The 25,441-nt window shown below is 35.9% G+C and overlaps 1 protein-coding gene across 1 annotated transcript; it reads left to right on the top strand.

The window, feature by feature from the left end:
- Positions 1-16,750: 16,750 nt before the first annotated feature.
- On the top strand, positions 16,751-19,419 carry LOC113285385 (protein DEFECTIVE IN MERISTEM SILENCING 3-like). Its single transcript, XM_026534287.1, has 6 exons — positions 16,751-17,018; positions 17,658-17,772; positions 17,968-18,163; positions 18,262-18,453; positions 18,570-18,884; positions 18,986-19,419. Exons 1-6 carry the CDS (start codon positions 16,788-16,790, stop codon positions 19,251-19,253), a joined length of 1,317 nt encoding a protein of 438 aa, XP_026390072.1. The 5' UTR covers positions 16,751-16,787; the 3' UTR covers positions 19,254-19,419.
- The last annotated feature ends 6,022 nt before the right edge of the window (positions 19,420-25,441 follow it).

Genomic DNA, 25,441 nt, shown 5'->3' with positions numbered 1-25,441 from the left:
TTTTCTCCAGGTCAAAAAGTTCTTCTGTATGATACCCGCTTGCATCTTTTCCCTGGGAAGTTACGTTCTCGGTGGACGGGTCCTTTTATTGTTCGCACTGTTTTTCCTCATGGAGCTGTTGAGATCGAGACACCGGATGGTAGTAGTTCTTCGAAGGTTAACGGTCAGAGATTGAAACCCTTTTTAGAGCCCTTTCCTACAGGTGATGTTGAGGAGGTCCCTCTGGAGGACCCTATTTACCCTTGATTGACCATCGAGGCGGATTGTATGTTGTATATTAGTTTTTGATTTTCTTCACCCAGGTACTATCTTTCCAACTTCTCCTCGTGTTATGTTACTTTTGGTACTGCTCTTTCATTAGAAACATTGAGGACAATGTTAGATTTAAGTTTGGGGGTGGGGAAGAAACTTTTTGTTAGTTTTAAGTTGCAATAAATAAACTCCAGAGCCTAGAAATTTACGCCTATTAAGGATAGCACTAACCAATCTAAGTGGATGGAAACATTTTTGTTTTAGGAGCTGAGGAACCAATCTGACTAGATGGAAACATCTATAGAGTCTATTCATAAAAGCACAGATCTCAGGTGTTATAAATAACATGATAGTTTCGCCATATCTCGTCGAGTCCTTTTTACTTTCTATTTTTAGTTTTCTTTTATTTCAAGTGATTTGGTGGGGAACACGATTCAAGTTGTTACCTTTGCTTGGGTGAAATAGAGTGACTGAGTTACCCAAGAAAAAAAAAAAAAAAACAAAAAGACCGGACCAGTTAGACCAATCGGAATAAGTATTAACACTTGGATAGCAATATGCGTGTGTTCTCCCTGTTTCCGTCGCCTAAGCAAGCGTGGAATGCAGGACCCCTGGGAACTATCGTGTAATCTGCTGACAAGAAGCATGCGCTTGGATCAAAAAGATCTATTCATGCTGTTAAGTTAAAAAAAAAAAATGGTTATTGTTATGTGTAGTCAACTGCTGGTTCCCTTGTATTTGCCAGTTTGTTGATCTAGATTTAAGTTATTGACCACTGGTTCCCTTGTATATGCCAGTGTGTTAATATTAGTCAGACCGGTATCTCAGTCATTTAGGTTAGGTTCATCTTGGAAGAGGCCTGCAGACAGATATGGGAAACACCGTTCGCTTTTCAACCATCTACATTTTTCTTTTTCCATCTTCTTAATCTTTTCATGTGATTAGTCTGACTCCGAGTATGATGTCCATCGTGAAACTATCTTAGTAGAGCTCTGTCACTTATATGAATTTCAGTATGCTTGAGTGCAAACTCGTGTACAACAATTGGAATTTCGCATCAGGGTACTTCCTCCTATAATTAATAAGTATGCCAACCAAGGAGATTCCTTAGTTCCTTCCAAGGTACGTTGTAGATATCTAGGGTCTGGAGTAAAGGTTTTGTGGGTACACCTCTGGTAAACCCTCCGGAGACAACACTCCGCCACTAGGGCCACCTAGTGGTTTAACGGCTTGCTGCACGTGCTAAGTGTAGTCATTTTACTTTCTAGATTAGATTTGCTCGAGGACTAGCAAATAATAAGTTTGGGGGTATTTGATAGACACATTTTTGTGTCTAATTTGTCCTCAATGTCTGTATTGTTGGAACTCTATTTTTGTACTAATATTGTGTTTTTATGTATTTTTAGGAAATAAACATTTTTGGAAAATTCGGCTCGAAAAGTTGATTTTGTCACCCGGAGGAAAAGTGTTATTCGGACTCTCGCTTTTAGATAAGGGGTAACCTAATTACTAAGGGGCACCCCAGGTCACCCCCAAGGCATCTGCTATTCGCACCCCAGTCCAGGATAGGGGGCATATCATCTTCAACCTTTTGAAATTCAAATTTTGGCGGGAAAAAATGTTCTTAAACTGCCGTGACTAGGGTTGAGGATTTGAAGGTGTTCCAGTGAGATTAAACGGCCCAAATTAAATGGGTTTGTTCCTAGGGCCTATATAGAGCTAGTATGGGTGTTGGATTCGGTCAAATTTGGTTAGATAATCGGTGGGAATCAAAACAGGGAAGATATTCTCAAATAGGGAAGATATTCTATTATTGGAATTGTTGGATGGAAGAGACGTGCATGGGTTAACTCTATTGGATGGAAACTTCTCCTACAGCTCACAGATGATGCGTGAAAGAGATAAACAAGGAAACAATCCGTAGCAAATCAGAGAAATAAAGAAAAAATATTTCGGAAAATATTCTTTTTATGGCCGGATATTCTTGGAGTTATTACAAGGATTGGAGTGACCTGTTGTGTATAAATAGGTCCCTAGTGTCGATCAGAAGGGGCTAGGCAAGTTTAGGGAGAGTTTGGAAGAGAATATAGGCGTAAAATCGAAGAACCAGGCGCTGGAAGAAGAAGTTGTTCTGCTGGTGCTGCTGAAGAACACGAAGAACATCAACCCACGGTCAGCAGTCGCAGAATACTGTCGTTGTTTCACAAACAACAGTCTTATTTTTTCTGTATCATTGTTTCTGGACGCCTTCTGTGGGTCGCATAATCCTGTTTTATAACATTTACTTATCTTTCTCTTCATTGTAAACACTTGTGAGCACCAATGAAATATTTTGAGAGGTTTTCCAACATGATGAGCGGATAAACTCTTGGTTATTGATGCAATGGAGGATCTATTCATTCATGTTTGATTGGTAATATTTTTATTTATAATTTCTTTAATTATTTACTTTATTTAATTCACTTGGATAAAAAAAAAAGGATAAAATGGTTTTCTTAATTAGTTGTGAATCAGTTTGATGTTTTATGCTTAGAATAATTCTTTGATAAATCATGCTTAAGGATTACAACTTAATATTTGGACACCTTTTAAATTAAAAAGTGATTTAATAAGAAAAAGAGCTTAATAATAATTTCTGAAATATTATTTATAACCAATCAACTTGAAGTGGTAGTGAATCCTGAGCCTTAATCCTTCTAAAATCTTGACATTAATATCTAAAAAAAAATTAATTTCCTTCATTCATTTATTTGTTTAAATCTTAAAAAAAAGAGTTACCTTCACAAGTTCGAAAAGAACCCAGTTTTTACCACTATCTACAACAACATTTGAAAATACATCAGTACCATAGGAAACCGAGAGTTTTTTTTTATAAGAAAAAGAGGAACCCCAATTTATTACCAGAAGTGTGATTACGGTATAGTTCATGTATTATATAATTTCTCGTATCGAGATGAATAATCATATACTTAAGTTGACCAGCTCTTCATCTACCTCTAGTGATGGATTTGTTACAAAATACATATATGTTTAATGTGAGAGCATTCATATGTCTGTGAATTGGACTAAAAGACATGAATTTGAAATTAAAAGAGTTTTTAGTTTGAATCTCCAAAAGATGCATTGTCCTTGAATCTTGCTTCCTTGGTCTCAGCGTATATTCCAATAAGAAGCAGCAAAATATGTTCAGAATCGCAGTGGAACTATATGTTATGTCCACTTAGCTCTGTAGCCCACCTGAAAGCTTCTTCTGTATCATTTAACTCAAGCAATTCTTTGGAGTTCCATATGAAGGACTCCAGCTTCTCTGCAGTTACCTGTGTCATCAATAAATGTTAGTGTTATTGCAGAATCACTTATGTCTGGTAGCATTTAACCTTCTACATTTATTATATAGTTCATGAACCCTGAATAATAACATTTAATGTACTTGTACTTGTAGAACCGATTATATTTACTTATGAACTTTCAAAATATATGACTAGGTACATATCCCATTTATATGTTATTCCTTTCTGCATCTTTCCGGAAGTTCCATTCACTATAAACTCAAAAGGCATGCATATGACGATAACTACTTTTCTTTATTCCTAACTCATTAGTAATATGCATTTCATGCTTAATTTGTTTCATTCCACAAAGGTTTGTGAATTGCTCACTCCACAAAATTCGTGGGATTTGGATAAACTTAAAAATTGCTTTGATGATCAGACCATAGAAAAAATCAAGATGATAAACATTATGGGAACTGATGAAGAAGACAAACCTCACTAGCCACTAAATGGCAAGGGCATCTTCACTGTAAAGTCTCAGTATAAAAAATCAGCTCTAGTGGTAATACCAATCAAAACTGGAGCAAGAGATTTGGGCGGACATCACTCCATCTCTCAAGAATTTCATATGGAAATCTTCCCATGTTATGCTGCCCACTGGTATGAGGATGGCAACTATCCTACCATACATGAATACTACTTGCAAACTTTATATTGAGGGACAGGAAACACTAACCCATCTCTTCCTTATCTGGACCATGCAATTCATGTGTGCATGCACTTTAATTTGGATAAGCAAGTTTTTATTAATGATACCACAACATTCTATCAATGGATTAATAATTGTTTTGAGAATCAGGATAGAGATATATACTGAGTAAAATGTAAATTTTTGTGTAGTATAATTACCTGGTATATATGGAAGGAAAGGTGCAATATTACCTTTAGGAAGGAAAGTCAAAATAGCATAACTACGACAGACAACATAGCAAAGTATATGAATAATTATATGATTATAAAAAAAAAAACAGATTACAACATAATGCATTCCCTCTACTATAACATATGGATGATGAAAATTTGAAATTAACTACTCAGTAAACATGGGAACAACCAACGACTATAACTCTGAAATTGAACATAGTCTTCTCAATGAGGGAATCAACATAAAAGGTAGGAATTTGGCTAACTTTATGTGATTTCATAGGAACGATCAGAGAAGCCAGAGAACTCACTGCAGATTGTACAACATGAAAATAACTAGAGATATGAAGGGAGTTGAAGTGGCATTCAGATGGGCCACAAAATAGAGTAGACATACTATCTTGTTTAGAAGCAACTCTGAACTTATTTTACTGTTAATGATTGAAAAGTATGCAACGGAAAGGGAATAAAGATACTATATAAGTGCAGATTTTGTAAATAAGGCCAAGTTTCCAATAAACTTTAGAACCCAGCATTTCATTTTAGCTATTGATGTTGATGTAATATGGGCAGCAAAATTCTCAGTTTTTTGTAATAAGTATGCAGTACAACATACATGGAAAGACTTTAGACTAGGTGCTTTATTAATCTATTTGAACATTCGAACTAGGAATGAAGCTGTAACTGTTTTCCGAAACTTCCATCATTGAGATTACGGAATTTTATAATATATGTTATGAGGGAAACCTCTTTTACGAAAAAAAAAGGTTGGAGCCCAACTTGTTGCCAGGCTCCCAACCAAGGTTCTATGAGAATCTTGAATGTACCATATCTTTGAAATTAAAAATAAAGAAAAATAGAATTTATATATTTAAAAGAAAAAAACTTACTTGGTATCTACTTTTGTTACCAAACATGTGCTCATTTTTCTTTTACTTTGTCCTGCTCTTCTCTTCTACTTAAGCTACCACAAAAATTTTAAACAAATCATCATACTAAGCTGATCTTAAATTAGTATGTGATTAAAGTTTTTTTCGTGGTTGTAGTAATGAGGTTCAAACTCTCGGACTTGTGAAGGATAATTTTTTTTAGAAAATAAAAATATATAAAAAAATTTTGTCACAGGATCAAGAGACACTAGGACTCAGGATTCCACCATTAATCATTCACACAATTCATATATTTATTCGAAACAATTATAGCTCAAATCATAAGGACTCTCATTCTTTCCAAGGTAGATTTTTAGTATATTTATTGTATATCACTAGCATGACGCATCAAAAGCACTACGACCAAGCATACATCATCATACGATATCACAATCAATTAAGAAAAATCATAAATCGATCAATAAAAAGTGCAAGTAGTCAAAAACGAATTAATATAATTATCATATGCGTAAAGAACGGCTTCCTCCTTCATCCCAATGTTGGGGTTTAGCTACTCATATTAATCATGTTCTCAAAATACATTTTTATAGCTCAAAAAGTTGACTAAAAGATAAAGAAAAACTAAAACAGTGAATCTGCCACATAAGGCGTCCAGAGAACAACGATACTTTACCACTGCTGTAACAGAAACAACGATACTTAGCTTCCACTATCGCTGTCGCTGCTGTTTTAAGACTGCTGGACAACGACGGTTCTGGTAAGTGTGTTCTTCGTGTTCTTCAGGCGTGTTAATGGCAGCAGCAGCAGCAGGTAACTTCTCTGCAACTCCTCCTGCGCCTCTCTGCTCGCCTCCAAACCTCCCCAAAACTCTTCATCCCCCACTAAGACTCGAATAGAACCCTTTTATACGTAACAGATCCTCCAAATCTTCACGAAATATCTCATTTAATCTCCACATCACTTCGTATCTTTTCAAATATTTTTTTTCTGTTTTATGAAAATCTTCCCTTTTCTTGTACGCGGCTTATTAATCTCTGTCAAAACTTTCCTGACTTGGATATATTCAAATCCTAGGAGAATATCTTCTCTAATTGCGCAAATCTTCTCCAACAGAATCCGATATCTCTGCGTCTCTGTTTCCCTCTCTCTCAACTTATGCAGCCAATTCTGGTCGCTCCAATTACCCTTGTTAGCGTTCTATAAGTCCCAATAGAAAGCCCAAACAATTCCATCCCTTTAGTTTCCCTAAAACTACCCAAATCACTCGAGCTGAAATTTCTCCAGCGAATTGTGCATGGAATACTAATTTTCCCGCCATTTTTTTTTTGAACGTGAAGAAGGCGACCTCCCCCTATCCAACAGTGGAGTCCCTTAAACAACTGGGGTGCCCCTTATCCAAATTAGGGGTGGAAATAGTAATTTTTCTGGGTTTCTCCGGGACATTTCTGGGGTACTTCCGGTGCACTTCTGGGGTACTTCCGGTACACCGTCGACGGAGCTCCAAACACCGCATTTTTAACCAATTTCGCCGCAAAACCTTATTTTTCCAAAAACACCTATAAATAAATAAAACACCATAATAAGTACAAAAACGGACACTAACAGTATATACAAATGAGAAATATTAGACACATAAATGCGTCTATCAGTATGGAAATTCTTAAATATAAAATATAAATTTATATGTGCACCTCGTGACACAATCAAACCTGTGGAGATTAAAGTCTATGAACAATAACCCTGGGTGTAACCCTCTTCGAACTTACTGGGTCTCATCCTGATTCTTTGCTATGTCCAAGTACAAAGAGAGGAATAATGTATATTTAAAGAGCAGAAATCCAGAAACACAAAGTAAATCAAAAAAGCACCTAACTCATATAAGCAAGGATGAAAACAAAAGAAGATTACATACCATTTGAGAATATCATAATCTCAATCTTTCGGTTGTAATAAGTTGTAAACCCAGAATTAAAATGAAAACCAAACCACTGAATTGTAGTTCGACCTTTCCCGTTACTTACACCTCAACTACAAGTTTAGTTAACAGCCCTTGCAAAAACTATGTTTCCACAAAATATTAGTGGAGATGCAAAATGGCCTCAAGAAACAGTCATTTTCTATTAATAGTTAATACTCCATCTCATTCAAGGAATCTCGGCATAGACATTCTTATCTTGCGTAACCAAAACAACATCAGCCAGACTAGTGGAAAAAACATGCACTAGTAATCTACACAGTTTGCTAGATCAAATTTGAAGATAACACATAGTGCAATATGATTAATTAAGCTTCAATCCCTAGCTTTCACAAAATTAGCGGAAAGATTACAAGTTCAACGTATAATTATTCATATTTGAAACAAATTATGTACGTTGCAATTTATCATGCTATTTCTCTTGTCTAGACCTTGAATCATCACATAATGCAGAAACTATTGTAGACGCATTTTATGCAAAGAAATACTCTTTGAAACTTCCAGACGACAAAGCCATAACACAAATTATCTTTATCAATGAAAGATTAATAATATCTTTTTGATGACTTGACACATATCACATTAGAGGATTTCATAAGTTTGATATTGATGATGGAAGAAACCATTTGTTATGTTATATAATCCAATCCGACACCTAATGTGTGATCATGGGAGTGCATTTGTTAGGAAGTTAGATTAAATGGTAGAGTAACGTCGAAGTTCAGATAATAACACATGTTTTGACATTATTTTAATCTGTATTTCCAGAAAGTTTCATACTAAAAAACCCATTAATCATGCATGTTATACTGTTATTGAACTTGACTTAACAATGTGCTACTAGGATGTCGTTATTAACTAAGTAATGTGAAAAAATTATAACCACTACACAAGTTGATTTTTTTTATAGTGTATTTCAACTTCTTGAATTTTTGTCTTGCTATAATAAAATTATCAGACATACGATATTTAACATTTTTCTAAAAGATTACGTTCTTATATTTAATGCACATTTAAAAAAATATATAAGACATGTTTCTTAATTATATTGGTATTTTATTTTTATTTTATTGTTTATTTTTTAATGAAATCAAAAAAGATACTTTGAGGGACTTAGGAGAGCGGAGGTACTCATAAAGTTTCGAACCAGAGTTGCCCATGTAGAAAGAATCCCCGAAGAATGAATTTCCCATACCAATATCTTCTACAGTTAGATCATGCGGAGAAGTACGCAACAATATGCTGACCAAGTTCAATCCAGCATTAACTGCTACACCACAACCAAGCATCACAACCCAGTATTGATGTAGAATAAACTCTTATCAAATGCCTAGTCATCCCATCAACTATCATAGAAGTACCTATTTCATGATTGCCTTTGTGCTCACAACTTCTTGAATAGAAAGTGTTCCCTATTTTCTCACGGGATTCATGACACTCTCATCTTCCACAGTTTGTGTTGCTACTAGGTAGCTTCAGTATTTTGGAGATCACGCCGCCCATTTTCATCTTTATTTCTGAGAATTTTAAAATCAAAGGTTATGGCTCCTATTTATGGACCTGGATATAAGTTAGATTCTACTTGTAAATAGAAGCCTTATTCCTAATATAACTAGAAATAAAATTGAGATTCAAACACACAGTACAAAACTTCTAACATTTCTTAAATGTGCTCATCGATCTGTTTTTTTTTTTATTTTTTTTTGACTTGTTAAAACTTTGTTATTATAATGAAATTATAATATATTATAATAAATCATCAAAATAATATACAAGAGAGTTGTAAGGGAGTCGAGCAACAAGTTGTGCTCCAATCCCTTTTTGAATGACCACACGCGAAAAAGGAAATATCCCACATTAATATTCGCATCATGACTAGCCAAGTAGAAGGAGAAACGTCGAGGTGATACAACCTGAGAGATAAGGAGTCAACTCTAAAACAAACCGAGCAGCACACAACTACAATTATCTAACTCATATGATCTTCTAACATGTAATTTTAACTAAAGCACCGCACTAATCCTTACAAATTTAGGCATTGCTTAAAGCGTCAATGGAATTCTAATTCACTCGGTAAATAAGATCAAAGGCTATAGGATATGATGTTATAGCACCCTATCTTTTTGAAAATAGAGTACAGAGGAACTGAAAGAGTAACCATGCCATTACGAAAACAAGAAAAATATAAATCGATCAGTGAGTTTATCTAAAATTTCCACTTAAGTAGCAACCATGTTAGAAAATTATATCTCCAGGAAATTGGTTTTATTCCCTCCAATCGAACACGCCATCACTCTAAAGATCTCAAGTGCTTAACACCTATTTTATTCTTCTTCTACATGTACACTACACGAGCATAATGACTCGTGATAAGGGGGTTAAAAGTTCAAACCTCAAGCCTCAATGTTAAATATTTTTATGGGGTTAAAGGACCCTCACTACAGCAATACATATTACTACTTCAACAACAATTTTTCAGCCATGATCTAAAAGGTGTTTATAAATTTGTTATCACTTATCTACCATCATCAATCATGACACTTTACCAGGAGCTAGCATCCTAGCACCAACATCGGAAGAGGGTTTCATGGTCTGATTGTATTTCCAAACACTTGATGGATGAAATTAATAAACGCAAAGATCTTAAAAGCATAAAGGGTGACGATGAGTAGGTTACGTCTTAGTTTTTTTCATCATATTTCTATCGCTTTAAAAATATTAACTTTTGTTTCTTTTGGTTTAATTTGGTGTTCAAATAATGCTTTGCAGAGCATACCAATATCCTTAAAAAGATGGAGAAGTATGCGTAAATGGATTCCCCAGATCCATAACATGGATACTGACGAGGTCATAAAGAGCTTGATGAAAAAGTTGGTGGATGAATACGAAGAGATTTCAGAAGTCCAAAATTTGGTAAGAAAATTATTAGTGTTTGATATATATCGAATGATTTAGTAAAATCAGAAACATTATATATTTGTCTTTGCAGAATTCAAATTCCTTCATTGAACCTCTAGATGAAAGATAGAATGACTGGGAAACATAGCAAATGTTTCAAGAGAGATGAAACCTCTAGTGTACATCAAAAATTATGAGTTTTTGCTATAGAATATGACCGCAGACGTGTGGAAGAGATAAATAAAAGGTTGCCGAAATTAGAGAATCAACTGAAGATACGGGACAACAAAAGGCAACAATAGTTACCACTATACCAGAAGGAATGGAAAGCGATAGAAGAAATCTTTTTTCCCACAAAGTTTCCATTACCTAATTTAAAATGATTAAGGGTTTGTTAATTTGATAATATCATTGTACGGGTTGTTGTCCTTTACATTTCTGAAACAGAGGCTAAAGAAGATGTCAACGTGATAAACAAATTTTTATGTCTATTTTGATCTCGATTTTTTATATTTTTAGTACCCATTTTTGTACTTATTTTGGTATTTTATGTCTCTGTAGGTATTTTTGAGAAATAAACATTTTTTGGAAAAATCGGCTCGAAAAATTGTTAAAGGCACCTAGCGGAAATGTTATTGGCATCAGCAGTTTGGATAAGGGGTTTTCCCCGAGACTACTGCTATCGACACCCCCCACTCTTGATAGGGGCATCTCCTTCTTCAACGTTCAAACATAGTTTTTGGCGGGAAAAGTTGCAGCCAACTGAGATATTTTTGGATCAAATTTTGGAATAGATATAATGAGATTCAATCACTGTTTTGGATTAGGATTGACTTGAAAAGTCAGAACAGGGTAATGATTCCAGATTCGAAAAAATTGGGATCGATTCTCGGTTTAAGCAAAACAGGGAGGTGGAGTTTTTATCGGGATTTTGGTTGAATATAAGGAAACTTCCGATTGGAGATAAGAAAGAATATATGGTGTTGATCGTATGGAGCGTTTAAGAAGTTGGGATTAACTTGGAAAGACATGTGCAAAGAAGGTTAAAGATAAATATTCCAGTAACTTGCTCAAAAAGGAAAAAAGAGGATAATTTCACCGTGAGATATCAGGTCTGATAATCATATAAGGGTTGGTTGGAGTCGTAACTGAAAAAACGGGGGTCTAACAACCATACCCAATATTTCGCTTAACAATATGTATGGAATAGCTCCAATATACTTTCAAGAGAATCAACTAGACAGTCAGACTTAATCTTAAGAAAAGTATATTAAAGAGTGATATCTCAATTTCTTAATTCAATCCGAAATCAAACAAATAGGAATTTGCGAGACCGATTGAATAGGAGAAATAACTTGGACGGTATCACAAACCAATATCCAAGTGTAAATCAATTCAATCAACAATCCAAAGGCCAGATTCAAGAACTGATTGAACTTAACGCATAACTGTGATATTTCTATTATGTAACAAAATATAATGCGGAAAAGAAATAACATAGACACCAGAAATTTTGTTAACGAGGAAACCGCAAACGCATAAAAACCCTGGGACCTAGTCCATATTTGAAAACCACACTATATTAAGCCGCTACAGACACTAGCCTACTCCAAGTTAACTTCGGACTGGAGTGTAGTTGAGCCCTAACCAATCTCACACTGATCAAGGTACAGTTGCGCTCCTTACGTCTCTGAATCCCAGTAGGACTCTACGCACTTGATTCCCTTAGCTGATCTCACCCACAACTAAAAGTTGTTACGACCCAAAGTCGAAGACTTGATAAACCAATATGTCTCACACAAAAAAGTCTATTGTATAGATAAATCTGTCTCCTACGGATAAACCTATGAGTTTTGTTCCGTATTTTGATAAATCAGGGTGAACATGAACCAATTGATATACATGACTTATATTCCCGAAGAACATCCTAAAAATATCAATCACCTCACAATAATCTTAATCATATGGTAGCGAAACAAGATATTGTGGAATCACAAACGATGAGACGAAGATGTTTGTGACTACTTTTTATCCTTCCTATCGAAGATTAAATCTCGAGCAAATATTATAGAAGATAGTACTCAATCACGATATAAAACAGCAAGATCAGAGCACGCAACTGCAGAGAAAATAGTTTGGTTTGGCCTCACAATCCCAATGAAGTCTTCAAGTCGTTAACTGACAGAGTTTCGTGAAAAACCTAAGGTTAAAGGAGAATCGACTCTAGTTGTAACTAGTATCACACAAGAGGTGTGGGGATTAGGTTTCCTAGTTGCTAGAGTTCTCCTTTATATAATCTTTAAATCAGGGTTTGCATCAATGCTACCTTGGTAACAAAGCATTCAATATTCACCGTTAGATGAAAACCTGATTAGACTCAAGCTAATATCTTTCAACCGTTAGATCGAACTTAGCTTGTTATACACAAATGAAAAATGACTTCATTTAGATATAAATAACCGTACCTAAACGTGTGCACCTTGTTGGCTCAACAATAGTTAATCGAAGTTATTCATTCGAACACTTTCATATTAACCATATTCATCTTAACCATAACTAGTTCAAATGACTCAAATGAAACTAGTTCTAGTTCTAGAGTTGTTCAATTATTTATATTCTCATAGAAGTATACAAGACACAATTGAAGCAAAATAAATTTTGATTCACAAGAATCAATTCATGAACATTATAGCCACGGTTTGCAAAAGATTGCATTCCTTGTTATACAAATGTATTAGTTCATGAACAAATCGATTTTAGAAGATAACCTACTCAAGTATGTAAACGGGTACGCATACCTAAGTAGACGGACTTGGTTTGGGTTCGCCAGTATGGGAATAAGTACACATACCTTCCAAACTCATCAGAAATTCCCCGACCTAAACCTCACGCCAGTACGCATACGGGTATGTGTACAAGGTTCCCAGACTTTCACTAAACCAACCAGTACGCATACAAGTATGCATACTATGGTTCTCGGACTTGGATTACATATATGCAAGTATGCATACTATGCTTATATCCAATTGTTCTAAACTCCATTTCAATCATTGAAACATTCTCGGAAGACGACAATAGATGTGTCACACAAAATATTAGCTTAAAAGCAATTTTCAAGTGATCGAATGATCAATACGAAACATTTCGAGTCTACATCAAATGACTATCTCACACAAATCATGTAAGATGTTACCAGGTGATTTTCACACGATCATCTTTTGACTTTAGTCAAGAATATAAGATGAACTTGGTTAAAGCGAAAGCTTACGAACACATACTTCAAGAAATATGTAAGTGAGTTAAACTCATCTCAAAATATCAAATGTGTATAATTGAAGTTTATATAGGTATACGACTTTTGTCTTAAATAGAAGATAAAGTAGATAGACTTTTAAGTGACATATGAGTTCAAGTCTCCACATAAATTTTGTTGATGAAGTTCCACAAGCTCCCCTTAGTAGTTCTTCGTCTTCAATCGATGAACGTCGTGAATTCTAATGCTCAACTACACTTTTATCCTAATCTGAGACTTAGCTATAAGTAGACTAGAAATCAAGAATTATAGTTTTGGAAACTAAACTTGACAACAAGCTTGAGATAGTAACGCTTTCGAGTTCGAACGAGCAGTGCTCTAACAGTAACATGAAACACGTTCACTATGGAGAAGTTGTAGAGAATTTTAGAGGACCACAGGTCCGAGAAAATCAAGTTGCAGAGTGTTGAAGTTCTGCTGCTGCTACCTCAAGAACAAACGTTGCAAATAACAATAACGTCTCAAATTGTAATACTTCTACTGTATTTGAAAAAGCGGGGGTACAACAACCACACCTAATATTTCGATTAGCAATCTGTATGGACTAACTCCAATATACTTTCAAGAGAATCAACTAGACTCAATCTTAAAAAGTATATCAAAGAGTTATATCTCTCATTCTCGATTCAATTCTTACTCAAGCAAATAGAAATATGCGAGTCTAATTGAATACAAGAGAAATAACTTGAACGGTACCAAAGACCAATGTTAAAGTATCAATCAATGCAAATCAACAACCAAAGGTTGGATATTCTAATTGATTGATTTCAATGCACAACCTGTGATATTTTAATTATATAAAAATATAATGTGGAAAATAAATAACACATACACCATAATTTTGTTAACAATGAAACCCCAAATGCAGAAAAACCCCGGGACCTAGTCCAGATTGAACACACACTATATTAAGCCGCTACAGACACTATCCTACTATAAACTAACTTCGGTCTGGACTGTAGTTGAACACCAATCAATCTAACACTGATCCAAGGTACAGTTGCGCTCCTTACGTCTTTGATCCCAGTAGGATACTACGTACTTGATTCCCTTAGCTGATCTCACCCACAACTAAGAGTTGCTACGATCCAAATTCGAAGACTTTAATAAACAAATCTATATCATACAGAAAAGTCTACGATAATAGATAAATATGTATCCCACAGAAATACCTACAAGTTTTGTTCCGTCTTTTGATAAATCAAGGTGAACAAGAACCAATTGATAACCCCGGACTTATATTCCCGAAAGAAAAACCTAGTATTATCAATCACCTCACAATAATCTTAATCGACGCGGAGAAAGAAGATATTGTGGAATCACAAACGATGAGACGAAGATGTTTGTGACTACTTTTATATCTTTCCTATCGGAGATAACAATCTCAAGCCAATCGTTACGATTGTACTCAACACGATAGAATCAGCAAGATCAGATCACACAACTACAAGAAAGTAGTATCGTTCTGGCTTCACAATCCCAATGAAGTCTTCAAGTCGTTAACCTACAGGGTCTCGAGAAGAAACCTAAGGTTAAAGGAGAATCGACTCTAGCTAATACAACTAGTATCACACAAGAGGTGTGGGGATTAGGTTTCCCAGTTGCTAGAGTTCCCCGTTATATAATCTTTCAAATAAGGGTTTGCAATTAATGTTAGCTTAGTAACAAAGAATTCAATATTCACCGTTAGATGAAAACCTGATTAGATTCAAGATAATAACTTTCAACCGTTGGATCGAAAACTTAGCTTGTTACACACAAATGAAATGCACGATTTTAGGTTTGTGTAACAATACCCAAACATGTACATTTGTTGGTTCAACAGTAGTTAACCAAATGGTTATCCATATGAGCACTTTCATATCAACCATATTCTTCTTCACCATAACTAGTTCAAATGACTCAAATGAACTAGTTAAAGAGTTGTTCAATTGTATAAATCTTATATAACTATATAAGACACAATCGAAGAAAAAACGATTTGATTCACTCGAATCGATTCATGAACTTTATAGCCACGGTTTGCAATTTGCATTTCGTAGTTAATATAAATATAAGTTCACAAATAATCGTCTTTAGATATAACCAACTCAAGTACACGAACTTAGTTCACGTACTTAAGTTCCCGGAAGGAGTTCACAAACTCCAGAAGATATTCTCGGGATGAGAACCTCCGCCAGTTCGCGGACTGGGTTCGCGGACTGAGTTCACATCTCTTGTTGCGGTTTTCCTGATCAACAAAGTACGCATACTTTGGTTCAAGGAATAAGGACTTATACATATATGTGTTTCCACACAATGCTTATATCCAACAATGGTTATATAATCTAAACTCTCATTTCAATCATTGAAACATTATTAGAGGACGTTATATAGTTGTTATTCACAAACCATTTTTCGTCAAAGCCATTTTCAAAGTGATTGAAACATAACATGACTTTCGTCACTAGGTAAAGATGAACTTGGCCAAAGCGAAATCTTACCAACACATATTTCGAGAAATAGATAAGCGAGATAAACTCGGCTCGAAATAGCAAATGTGTATAATCAAAGTCTATATAGCAAAACGACTTTTGTCTCAAGATAGGAGATAGAGTAGATAGACTTTTGAGTGATAGATAAGTCCAAGTCTCCACATAACTTTTAGTCGATGAAGTTCCACCAGTTCCTTGAGTAGTTCTTCGTCTTGTATGATGATCACATTGGAGTTCTTGTGCTGAACTACACTTTCTATCCCAGTCCGAGACTTAGCTATAGTAGACTAGAAATCAAGACTTATGGTTTTGATCACTAACATTGATAAACATGCTTGAGATAGCAACGCATGAGAGTTCGACCGAGCAGTGCTCTAGTAATCTCCCCCTTTGTCAATTTTAGTGACAACTATCAATACATATGGAATACAAAAATAAATGAATAAATTTTTGTGGCTCTTATTCCACATGCATAATCTTCAACATTACTCGAAATCTTCGTCACTTACAAGTACTCCAATGATCCCAAAGGTTGTAAGTTCAGCATCATCGTTGTTGAAAATCCGTAGCTATAACAATGAGAAAATAAGTATTCTCAATCATTGTTATACAGTGTCATAGTATCATTATGCAGCATCAAAGTTCAATTGTATCACAACTTTGACAACAATACTATGGTGATATGTATCACTCCCCCTTAGTCAATACTCCATCTCTCATAGGGAATCTGCCTCTGCTTCGTCAATGGCTGTGCATGAGGATGTGCCATTCCAAAGTCCCAATGGAAGGATGGTACACTCTCAAGAGGAATCTGCTTCTGCTTCTTTAATGGATGAGCACAAGGATGTTCAATTCCGAAGTCCCAATGGAAGGATGGTACACTCTCAGGAGGAATCTGCCTCTGCTTCGTTAATGGCTGAGCACAAGGATGTGCAATTCCAAAGTCCCAATGGAAGGATGGTACACTCTCAGGAGGAATCTGCCTCTGCTTTGCTAAACTACAATCTCAGTGACGTGAAGGTATAATCATAATGTAGATGTTTCTTAAGAGTGTCGTTCTTAAAGTTTTTTTTTTTTTTTTTTTGACTAAAAAGGTTAAAATTTTATTAGAAAAAGAAAAATGAGAAATAAGATGAGTGGCGCCTAAGCGCAACAAGGCAAGGTACAAGCCAACCCAGCAAAAAAGCTACACGAAAAACACGCTAGAGAAGCAAAAAGCACAACATGTTAGACTAGATTAATGTTCTTAAAGTTCAAAGAGCTCAATATCACTGCTCTCGAAGTTCTGGGTTGGTTCCCAACTTGCTTAAGAGAGTTTCAAATCAATTAGGCTAAAAAAGGGAAGTTACATGCAAATCTGTGGTGATTTAGGATTTAGGAGAAAGAGATCCTTGTTGAACTTGGTGAAGTGGGAGCTGTGGTTCCTCTCCTTGCCTCTGCTATTTGGTCTAAAACCCTACTTGCAGTAGAAAATGATTTGTTACTAGAATGAAGATGATTGTCCTATATAATCCTCCATCTAAAACGCTAAAATAAGCATTGGTACAGACCACATGAAAGCCTGTCCCATAACTTAAAACAAGACATCAATATAGTCTTTCCAAGCGAGCAAGTTATCCCCATGAATCTTCTGATTTGCTGATTCATTTTACATTGCAGGAACTTCGCTCTGATTTTGAAAGGATTAGAACATTTATTGGAGAGCAAGAAGAGAGTCTGGAAGCGCTCAAAGAAAAGAAGACATGTATTGAACAAGAAATATCTGAACTGCAAGGTCAGATCTGTTTCTTTGATCTTTAATTGTTTTCTTGCTAAATTTCTTCTAACAGTAAATATTTTGGAATAACATGTCTTCATGAGTAGTTGCTTCCTTTGGTATTTACTCGATAGAGATGCCTTACAATTTTCTTAGTTTGAACTGATCAAAATTTGACCCCAAAAATATTTTTTAATATTGATGTATCTCCAGATTTATTTGAGCATGAAACAACTAGCCAGTCGGGCAACTTTGTGACCGACAAAGCGGTTATTATCAGTCAAATCAAAAAGAACAATACAGCTGCTTCAGTTTTGTGCACACTTCCACCTCGCTTACAGTCTATGCTGCCAGGGATAGTAGGCATTGTTGCTCTGCTAGGATCAGTTAACGCGGATAGCCTAAGCAGGTATTTTGACAGTACATTTTTATTTTCAAGAATTTGACTATGGATTCGGGAACTATAACTAGCTAATTTTTGTGTTATTCTAATGCCTGATGTTGCAGGATGTTGGCGGAGTATTTGGGAGATGACCTCATGCTTGCAGTGGTGTGCAAGTCCTCCGCTAATGCACGTCGTCTCGAAAATTATAAAAAAAGTGGAGAAATAGATCCTGCTGGTGGTTTGCATCTATTGGCAGCTGAGCTCGGAAGCACGATAGATTGTGGGTTTCTTTCTATATGTCTGGAGGACCTCTGGTAATATCGTAACTGTTAAGAAGTACGCAATTTCAGAGGTTTCTATTTTGTTTCTATATGGTAGATGTGCTTCCTGAGAAACTTTTTTCACCTGATTAGTTTTTGTTTTTCGGCAGTCCATACAGTGGAGAGTCTAAAAGCAATGATCCACAGAAAAAGCTTGACTTGATAGATCCACCGGGAGAGACTCCATCAGGGTTTTTAGGGTATGCTGTCAACATGGTCAATATAGACATCCAGCATTTGCATGCAAAAACAAGTAAAGGATATGATCTTCGACAGACCTTGTTCTATAATCTTTTCGGAGAGGTCCAGGTTTATGGAACAAGGAAGCAAATGAACCAGGCACATGGATATATAAAGGACGGAGCAATATCTTTGGATGGTGGCATTATAAAAGGCAGGGGCATCATGGCTCTCGGACCACGGAAGTAAGTATCTCTTTAACCTTCTCTTACTCGAATCTTTGATTCACTAATTTCATTGGAAGTGGACTTCTCAGTGTGCATGTGTCATTTGTGTCCAAATCCAGGGAACCTAATGTCAGATTTCCCGTAGTGAACTTTGAAAGTCATCAACAACAGATAGATCCTGACATTGCTAAGAAGTTGGAAGAGAAAAGGCTGGAGTTGGGTGAACTGTCAGTTGAATTGGCCAAGGTGTCTAAAGAACTTGACAAGGCAAATAAACGGGTTGGAAAAAAGATGAAACACTTGCAGAGGGGCTGCGATGAGTTGGAACCATTTACAGAACTTTTCCCAGGTGATAAAGCTACAAATTTGGCCCGACAGCTCTTCTAAACAAATCAAAACTTTCTAGATACACAATAATTTTGTAAATGTTGCAAGGAAAATGTAAATATTTTTCTTTTTGCGGGTAAAAACATCTATTGCCCTATCTCAACGCTGTAAATGTAAAACTGACTGAGATGACATAGCTCGATGTTTGAGTTATGTGTTTGCTTTTGACATAGCTCATCTGACTGAGATGCAAGAGGATTTAGTTTATAGCCTTTTGTTTGTCAGACTCGTATTATGAGTCAGACTTGAGTCAGACTAGCAAAATTAAAACACTAGTATATTTTTATCTGACTGAGATGCAAGAGTAGAAAGGGTAAAATCTTGTATGGATGCTATTATCCTTCCACTTCACGGTTCTTTACCACGATCCACCATCACGTGATTCCTTAGAAGACGCTTTGAAACAATTATATTTCATTGGTGCTGTTGATGAAAGTGGATCCATTACACAAATTGGAAGAAGAATGTCTGAGCTGCCACTGGAACCTTCACTTTCAAGAACCTTGATCGAGGAAAATGAGTATGGTTTGTTGTCACAGGCACTGACTGTTGTTGCTATGTTATCAGCAGAAACATCTTTGCTTTCCACTCAGAGTAAGGTTATCGACAAGAAGAGGAAATATGCTCATTTAGTTTTACAGGACGGTTCTGGATGGGGTGATCACATCCAGTTGCTCCAAGTGTATGAAGATTGGGATCGAGCCAGCTATGATCCGCGTTGGTGCGCAGACAATGACTTGCAGGTACGAGGAATGATTTTCACCAAGGATGTCAGGAAACAATTGTCTTAAATAATGCAGAAAATAGCAAAAGGGCCAATGGATGTGCAAACAAAACAAAGACAAGAAGAAAGCCAGCAAGATTATAAAAACTTGAGGAGGGCACTGTCTGTAGGTTATGCAAGCAAATTGGCCGAGCGGATGATTTATCACAAGGGTTACAAAACACTTGGTTTCAGACAACAGCTTGTTAAGGTACACCCATCATCAGTGTTGAAGCCAGAGGAGGACGGAATGCTACCCAATTATGTCGTGTACCATGAACTCATTGCTACATCTCGTCCTTTCATGCGCAGTGTTTGTGCAGTGGAGGTGTCATGGGTGGAGCCAATTTTACAGAAACTTAAGAAAGTAGATGTAAACAAGCTTAGTGGTGGATTTGCAACTCTAGAAGACACAAGATCTTCCAAAGAAAGAAGCGGACGACTGCAACAGTAAAATTCTAGCAGCCGTTATCTTGCTCGACAGTTGAAGAAAAAGGTTGGTGGTCCTAAAAAAGTTCTTCTGTAGTTCCTTCAAGAGAGGGTTTGTAGTCCTGTACTTTACAGAGAAGATAAGAGATATTATAGTATTTTTGCAAGTGTAATTTCCTGCTTAGAATCAATCATTGTTGTAAAAAGGTACGAGGTTTGTGTCCATGATAGCCAGTTTTCTTCCTTTCCATGAATAGTTAATTTGCTATCAATTTTACTTCTTCTTCTCCTCGAGCAGCAACAACAATTCAGTGAACCAGAACATCATCTTCACATCTTATTTTTGTTGATTTTCGTTGAACTTAAAGAGATTTGCCAGGTAACTATAATTGATTTTTTGTAACCTAGAGTTTTATCTCATGAACGTCCCTATATTTTTCGGTGTCCACCACCTCCACCGATCTCCTGAGTTCTCTCTTCTGAATTTACATCCGAATCCTCATCTTAAAGTACAAGTACTTACCCTATCAAATAATTTCATATGCACATAACATTATATTGTGAGATATTTATCATTTGAATTAATCTCTAAAAAACACTTCAGACATTTTTGATCACATGATTGTGACTCAAGATTTAAATTGTTAATTGTTGACGGAAATTTTCGAGCTTATAATTCGGTTGACTAGTTTCGGATAACAATTCATGAACGTTGTCTTTATACACGGTTCAGTTACAATTCTTCTTAACTAGAGTGTATATCTTGTTATGCTAATCATATTTCAAAGGTATGTGAGCTTGGTAGTTGGACAAGGACGAACGATAAGAGATTCCAGGAAATATGTATTTATTTTGTCATAGACGGAAGACCTGAGTTCGTATTCGTAATAAATACTGTAGTTGATGGTTTCGGATTTCACCATGAATGTAAAGTACGAGCATATACACTATTTGCGTCCGAAGTGGATGGAAAAACATGAACGTTTAAGTTTGTGAAATCCGGCATTTATGCGCATGCATCACATGGATCAATATTTTGGCTTGATCGTGGGAAAACAATGTAACATCTTTTCTTTTTGGTTAAAGGAAATTTATGGTTGATAACTAAAATCTTGATTCAATATTATCATTCGAAAATATCCTGGAACAATGATATGTGTCATTGATGTTTTTTTGGAATATTTCGAGATATAGAGATAAATATAGAATTATTGTAAATATGTATACGTGACAGTATGCATACCATTTTATAAACTGGGAAAACTGTTATAGGTCCGAGCCGTAGTACATGCATCCAGTACACGTCCCGACGAAACTATATATTGACAACAACTTTTTGGCACGCATATCAATATGCACACCTTAAAAAGTCTGTGAACTCCTGAACCCGGAACAGTACACATACCAGTTTGCATACTGGAAAAAAATTGTGGGTTTTGGAGCTTGTGTGATATTCATACCCTATACACAAACCAGAAAAGTTCTGAAAGTTACTTAATTCAATTTTGTATTAAGGGTACACATACCAGGTAGATGTACCTTGAGAAAATTAGTCACGAACTAGGTTAAAGTAAAAGTACTTGGCCTGTCAAATAATTTCATATGAACGTAAAATTATTTTTGTGAGATAATTAACATTCGAATCAATCTCTAAAAAACACTATATACATTTTTTATTACGTGATTGTAATTCAATATTTAAATTCTTAAGTGTTAATGGAAATTTTTCAAGCCTATAGTTTAGTTGGCTAGTTTCGGCAAAAACCATGAACGATGTCTTTATACACGGTTCGGTTGAGATTCATCATAACCAGAGTTAATATCTTGTTATATTAATCATATTTAAAATTGCCACAAACTAGGAAGAATATAAATCATGCTAATTCAGGGAGTATAAAATGGATGGCAAACTGCTCGGCCATCATATCTGTGCCAAAAACCAGCGTCTCTCAATGTTCCAAAAATTGACTTGAGAAAAACACTCTAACATAGATCCGTTTTTATCTAAGCTCAAAATCATGTGATAATGAAAATCTTATATTTTAATTTAGCTAAGCCATTTAAATTTTTCATGTCATTTATAATCGTTTTCTCTATCTTTTGTATAGACCGTCTTTAGTCAAACCGACAGTTCTTTCAGTCCAAACATACTTCTCTTACATTTTTTTTTGTCTAGTCTGAATTATTTAGTGATTTCCACAATATAAGTTCGTTCTAACCTGGGGATGGATCCAGGACTTATATACTATGGGGTCAAAGAAATTTCTCTTGCATGACTATTTTCATTTTGATCCATATTTAAGTTACAATTCATAGTGATATTGAAGCTCGCATGATATAGAAGTTTGATGGAACACCGTTAATGCCCATTCTGAATAAACCAATCTCAATTCTCATCGGAATATACACATTGATGCAAGAACTGACAACACTGTTAGAAATATTAATTAATTTGTGATATTAAAAATCCAAAAAAAATCTAGTTAGTCAAACCAGACAAGAGTCGGTCAAAGAATGTTCTAGAGCAAACTAAAGTTTGCTATCATCAGCTAGAGAATTCTCGAAGTGGCAAGGTCGGTTGCTTAGTGCTAGAAATATAAAGAATACTCTAAAAGAAACTAGTATCAGTTAGCTTGGCCTATAAATAGGCAAGGATAGTTTCATTTGTAATCATCCAAAACCAAAGTGAGTGAAGTAAGAAAGCTAGAGTGAGAATTAAGAGTGAGTGCTAGATATCAAGAGCCAAAGTGCTTTTGTAAATTAGGTGAGCCAAAGTGCTACACTAAAACTTCTTGTAATATTTCATTTCCAAATTAATATAAGCCTCACTTATCATTCAATTAACCAACCTTTCTTCCTAAATTCATTTGCATAAACCCATCACATTTCCGCATTGCGCCAATAAATTTGGTATCAGAGCAAACCTAACCCAGTAATCCTAAAACTCTACCCATGGCAATTACCAAAGTATTCAAGGTTTCAATTATGCCCAAAATCTAATTCCAATTTTTGATGGTGAGAGTTATGATTATTGGAGTTTACAAATGAAAACATTATTCATTTCACAAGACCTATGGGATTTTGTAGAAGATGGTTATAAGGTACCCGAGTCGGCAGAAGCTCTATCGTCATGGACGGATGCAGAGAAAAAGGAGTACAAAGAAAACAAGAAGAAGGATGCTAAAGCACTACTATTTCTACAACAAGGGGTAAGCAAAACTATTTTTCCTCGAATTTCGGTGGCGAAAACTTCGAAGGAGGCCTGGAATATTCTCAAAGTAGCATTCCAAGGATCAGAAAAGGTAATCTCCATTAAACTACAAAACTTATGGCGAGACTTTGATAATCTACTTATGAAAGAAAATGAAACTATCCAGAATTTCTTTTCAAGAGTTACTGGTATAGTAAATCAAATTAGTAGTTATGGAGATACCATAGAAAATAAAAGAGTTGTAGAAAATATTTTAAGGAGCTTACCGTTCAAATTCGATCACATCGTCACTGCCATTGAAGAGTCCAAAAATTTATCGATTCTCTCGGTACACGAATTAATGGGTTCACTCGAGGCGCACGAGAAAAGGATAAATACGTTCGCGGAGCAACCATTGGAGCAGGCATTTCAATCAAAAATAAATTTCAGTGAGAAGAAAAATACAGAAGCCAGAAAAGAAAGCTCCAGAGGGGGATCGTCATCCAACTCGCAGTACGAGAAAGGGTCGACGTCAACTCAAGGACCCAGAAATTTCTACCGCGGACGTGGAAGAGGAAAAGGAGGTTATAGAAACAACAACCAAAGGTACGGAAAAAATTACTCCTCAAATCTCCGATGCAGTGTTTGCAAAAAGTTTGGCCATGCAACTGAAAATTGCAAGTACAAGTGCACCAAATGTGATAACTTAAATCACATGGAAAAAGATTGTTGGCTTAAAAACAATGAAGCCAACTATTCCGAGAAAAATGATTATCAAAATCAAGTATTTTATTCCTGCCTCACCTCGCAACAAGAAGCGCAAGGTATATGGTATGTCGACAGCGGATGCAGCAGCCATATGACAGGAAACAAAGAATATTTCGTAAAATTGGAGGCGCAAGAGATTCCACCGGTCAAGCTCGGAGATGGAAAGTTCCAGAATGTTGAAGGAAGAGGAGTCATATCCGTACGTACAAGGTCAGGTAAAACTCGATACATATCTGATGTTCTTTATGTTCCTGGCCTAGCTCAAAATTTATTAAGTGTTGGACAACTTATAAGAAAGGGGTACTCACTACATTTCGAAGACGGAGAATGCACAATTTATGATAAAATTAACAAGCAATTGGTGGCAAAAGTAAAAATGTCAGGAAATTTTGTCTTTCCCTTATCTATGCCATCAATTGAAAATTGTGCAATGAGTACCAACCATATTGACGAAGGAAAGCTATGGCATTTGAGATACGGGCATCTCAACTACAGATCCTTAAAGGTTTTGAAATCAAAAGGCATGGTAATTGGTCTTCCCAATATCGACGGTGGAGATAAAGTATGTGAAGGTTGTATTCTTGGGAAGTTTCAGACTTCCATTTACCAAGACATCGTGGAGAGCAAGAAGGCCCCTCGAATTGGTGCACGCTGATATCTGCGGTCCGACAAGAACAACTTCACTCAACAACAGAAGATATTTTCTCTTATTCGTGGACGATTATACCAGGATGATGTGGGTGTACATTCTCGAGCAAAAGTCCGAGGCATTCACTAAATTCCTAGAATTCAAGGCGCTGGCAGAGAAGCAAAGTGGCCATCAATTGAAAGTCTTCCGTACAGACCGTGGTGGAGAATTTACTTCAAAAGAGTTTATCAACTACTAAAGAAAATGGAATTAAAAAGGAGCTCACTGTCCGATACACTCCACAACAAAACGGTGTCGCGGAAAGGAAAAATCGTACGATCGTGGAAATGGCTCGCAGTATGCTAAAAGCAAGGAAGCTACCCAACACCTACTGGGCGGAAGCAGTCAAC

Source organism: Papaver somniferum, chromosome 6 (assembly GCF_003573695.1).
Source record: "Papaver somniferum cultivar HN1 chromosome 6, ASM357369v1, whole genome shotgun sequence".
Lineage (NCBI taxonomy): Eukaryota > Viridiplantae > Streptophyta > Magnoliopsida > Ranunculales > Papaveraceae > Papaver > Papaver somniferum.
Note: the sequence above shows the minus strand (reverse complement) of the source record. Positions and strands in the feature narration are given on the sequence as shown.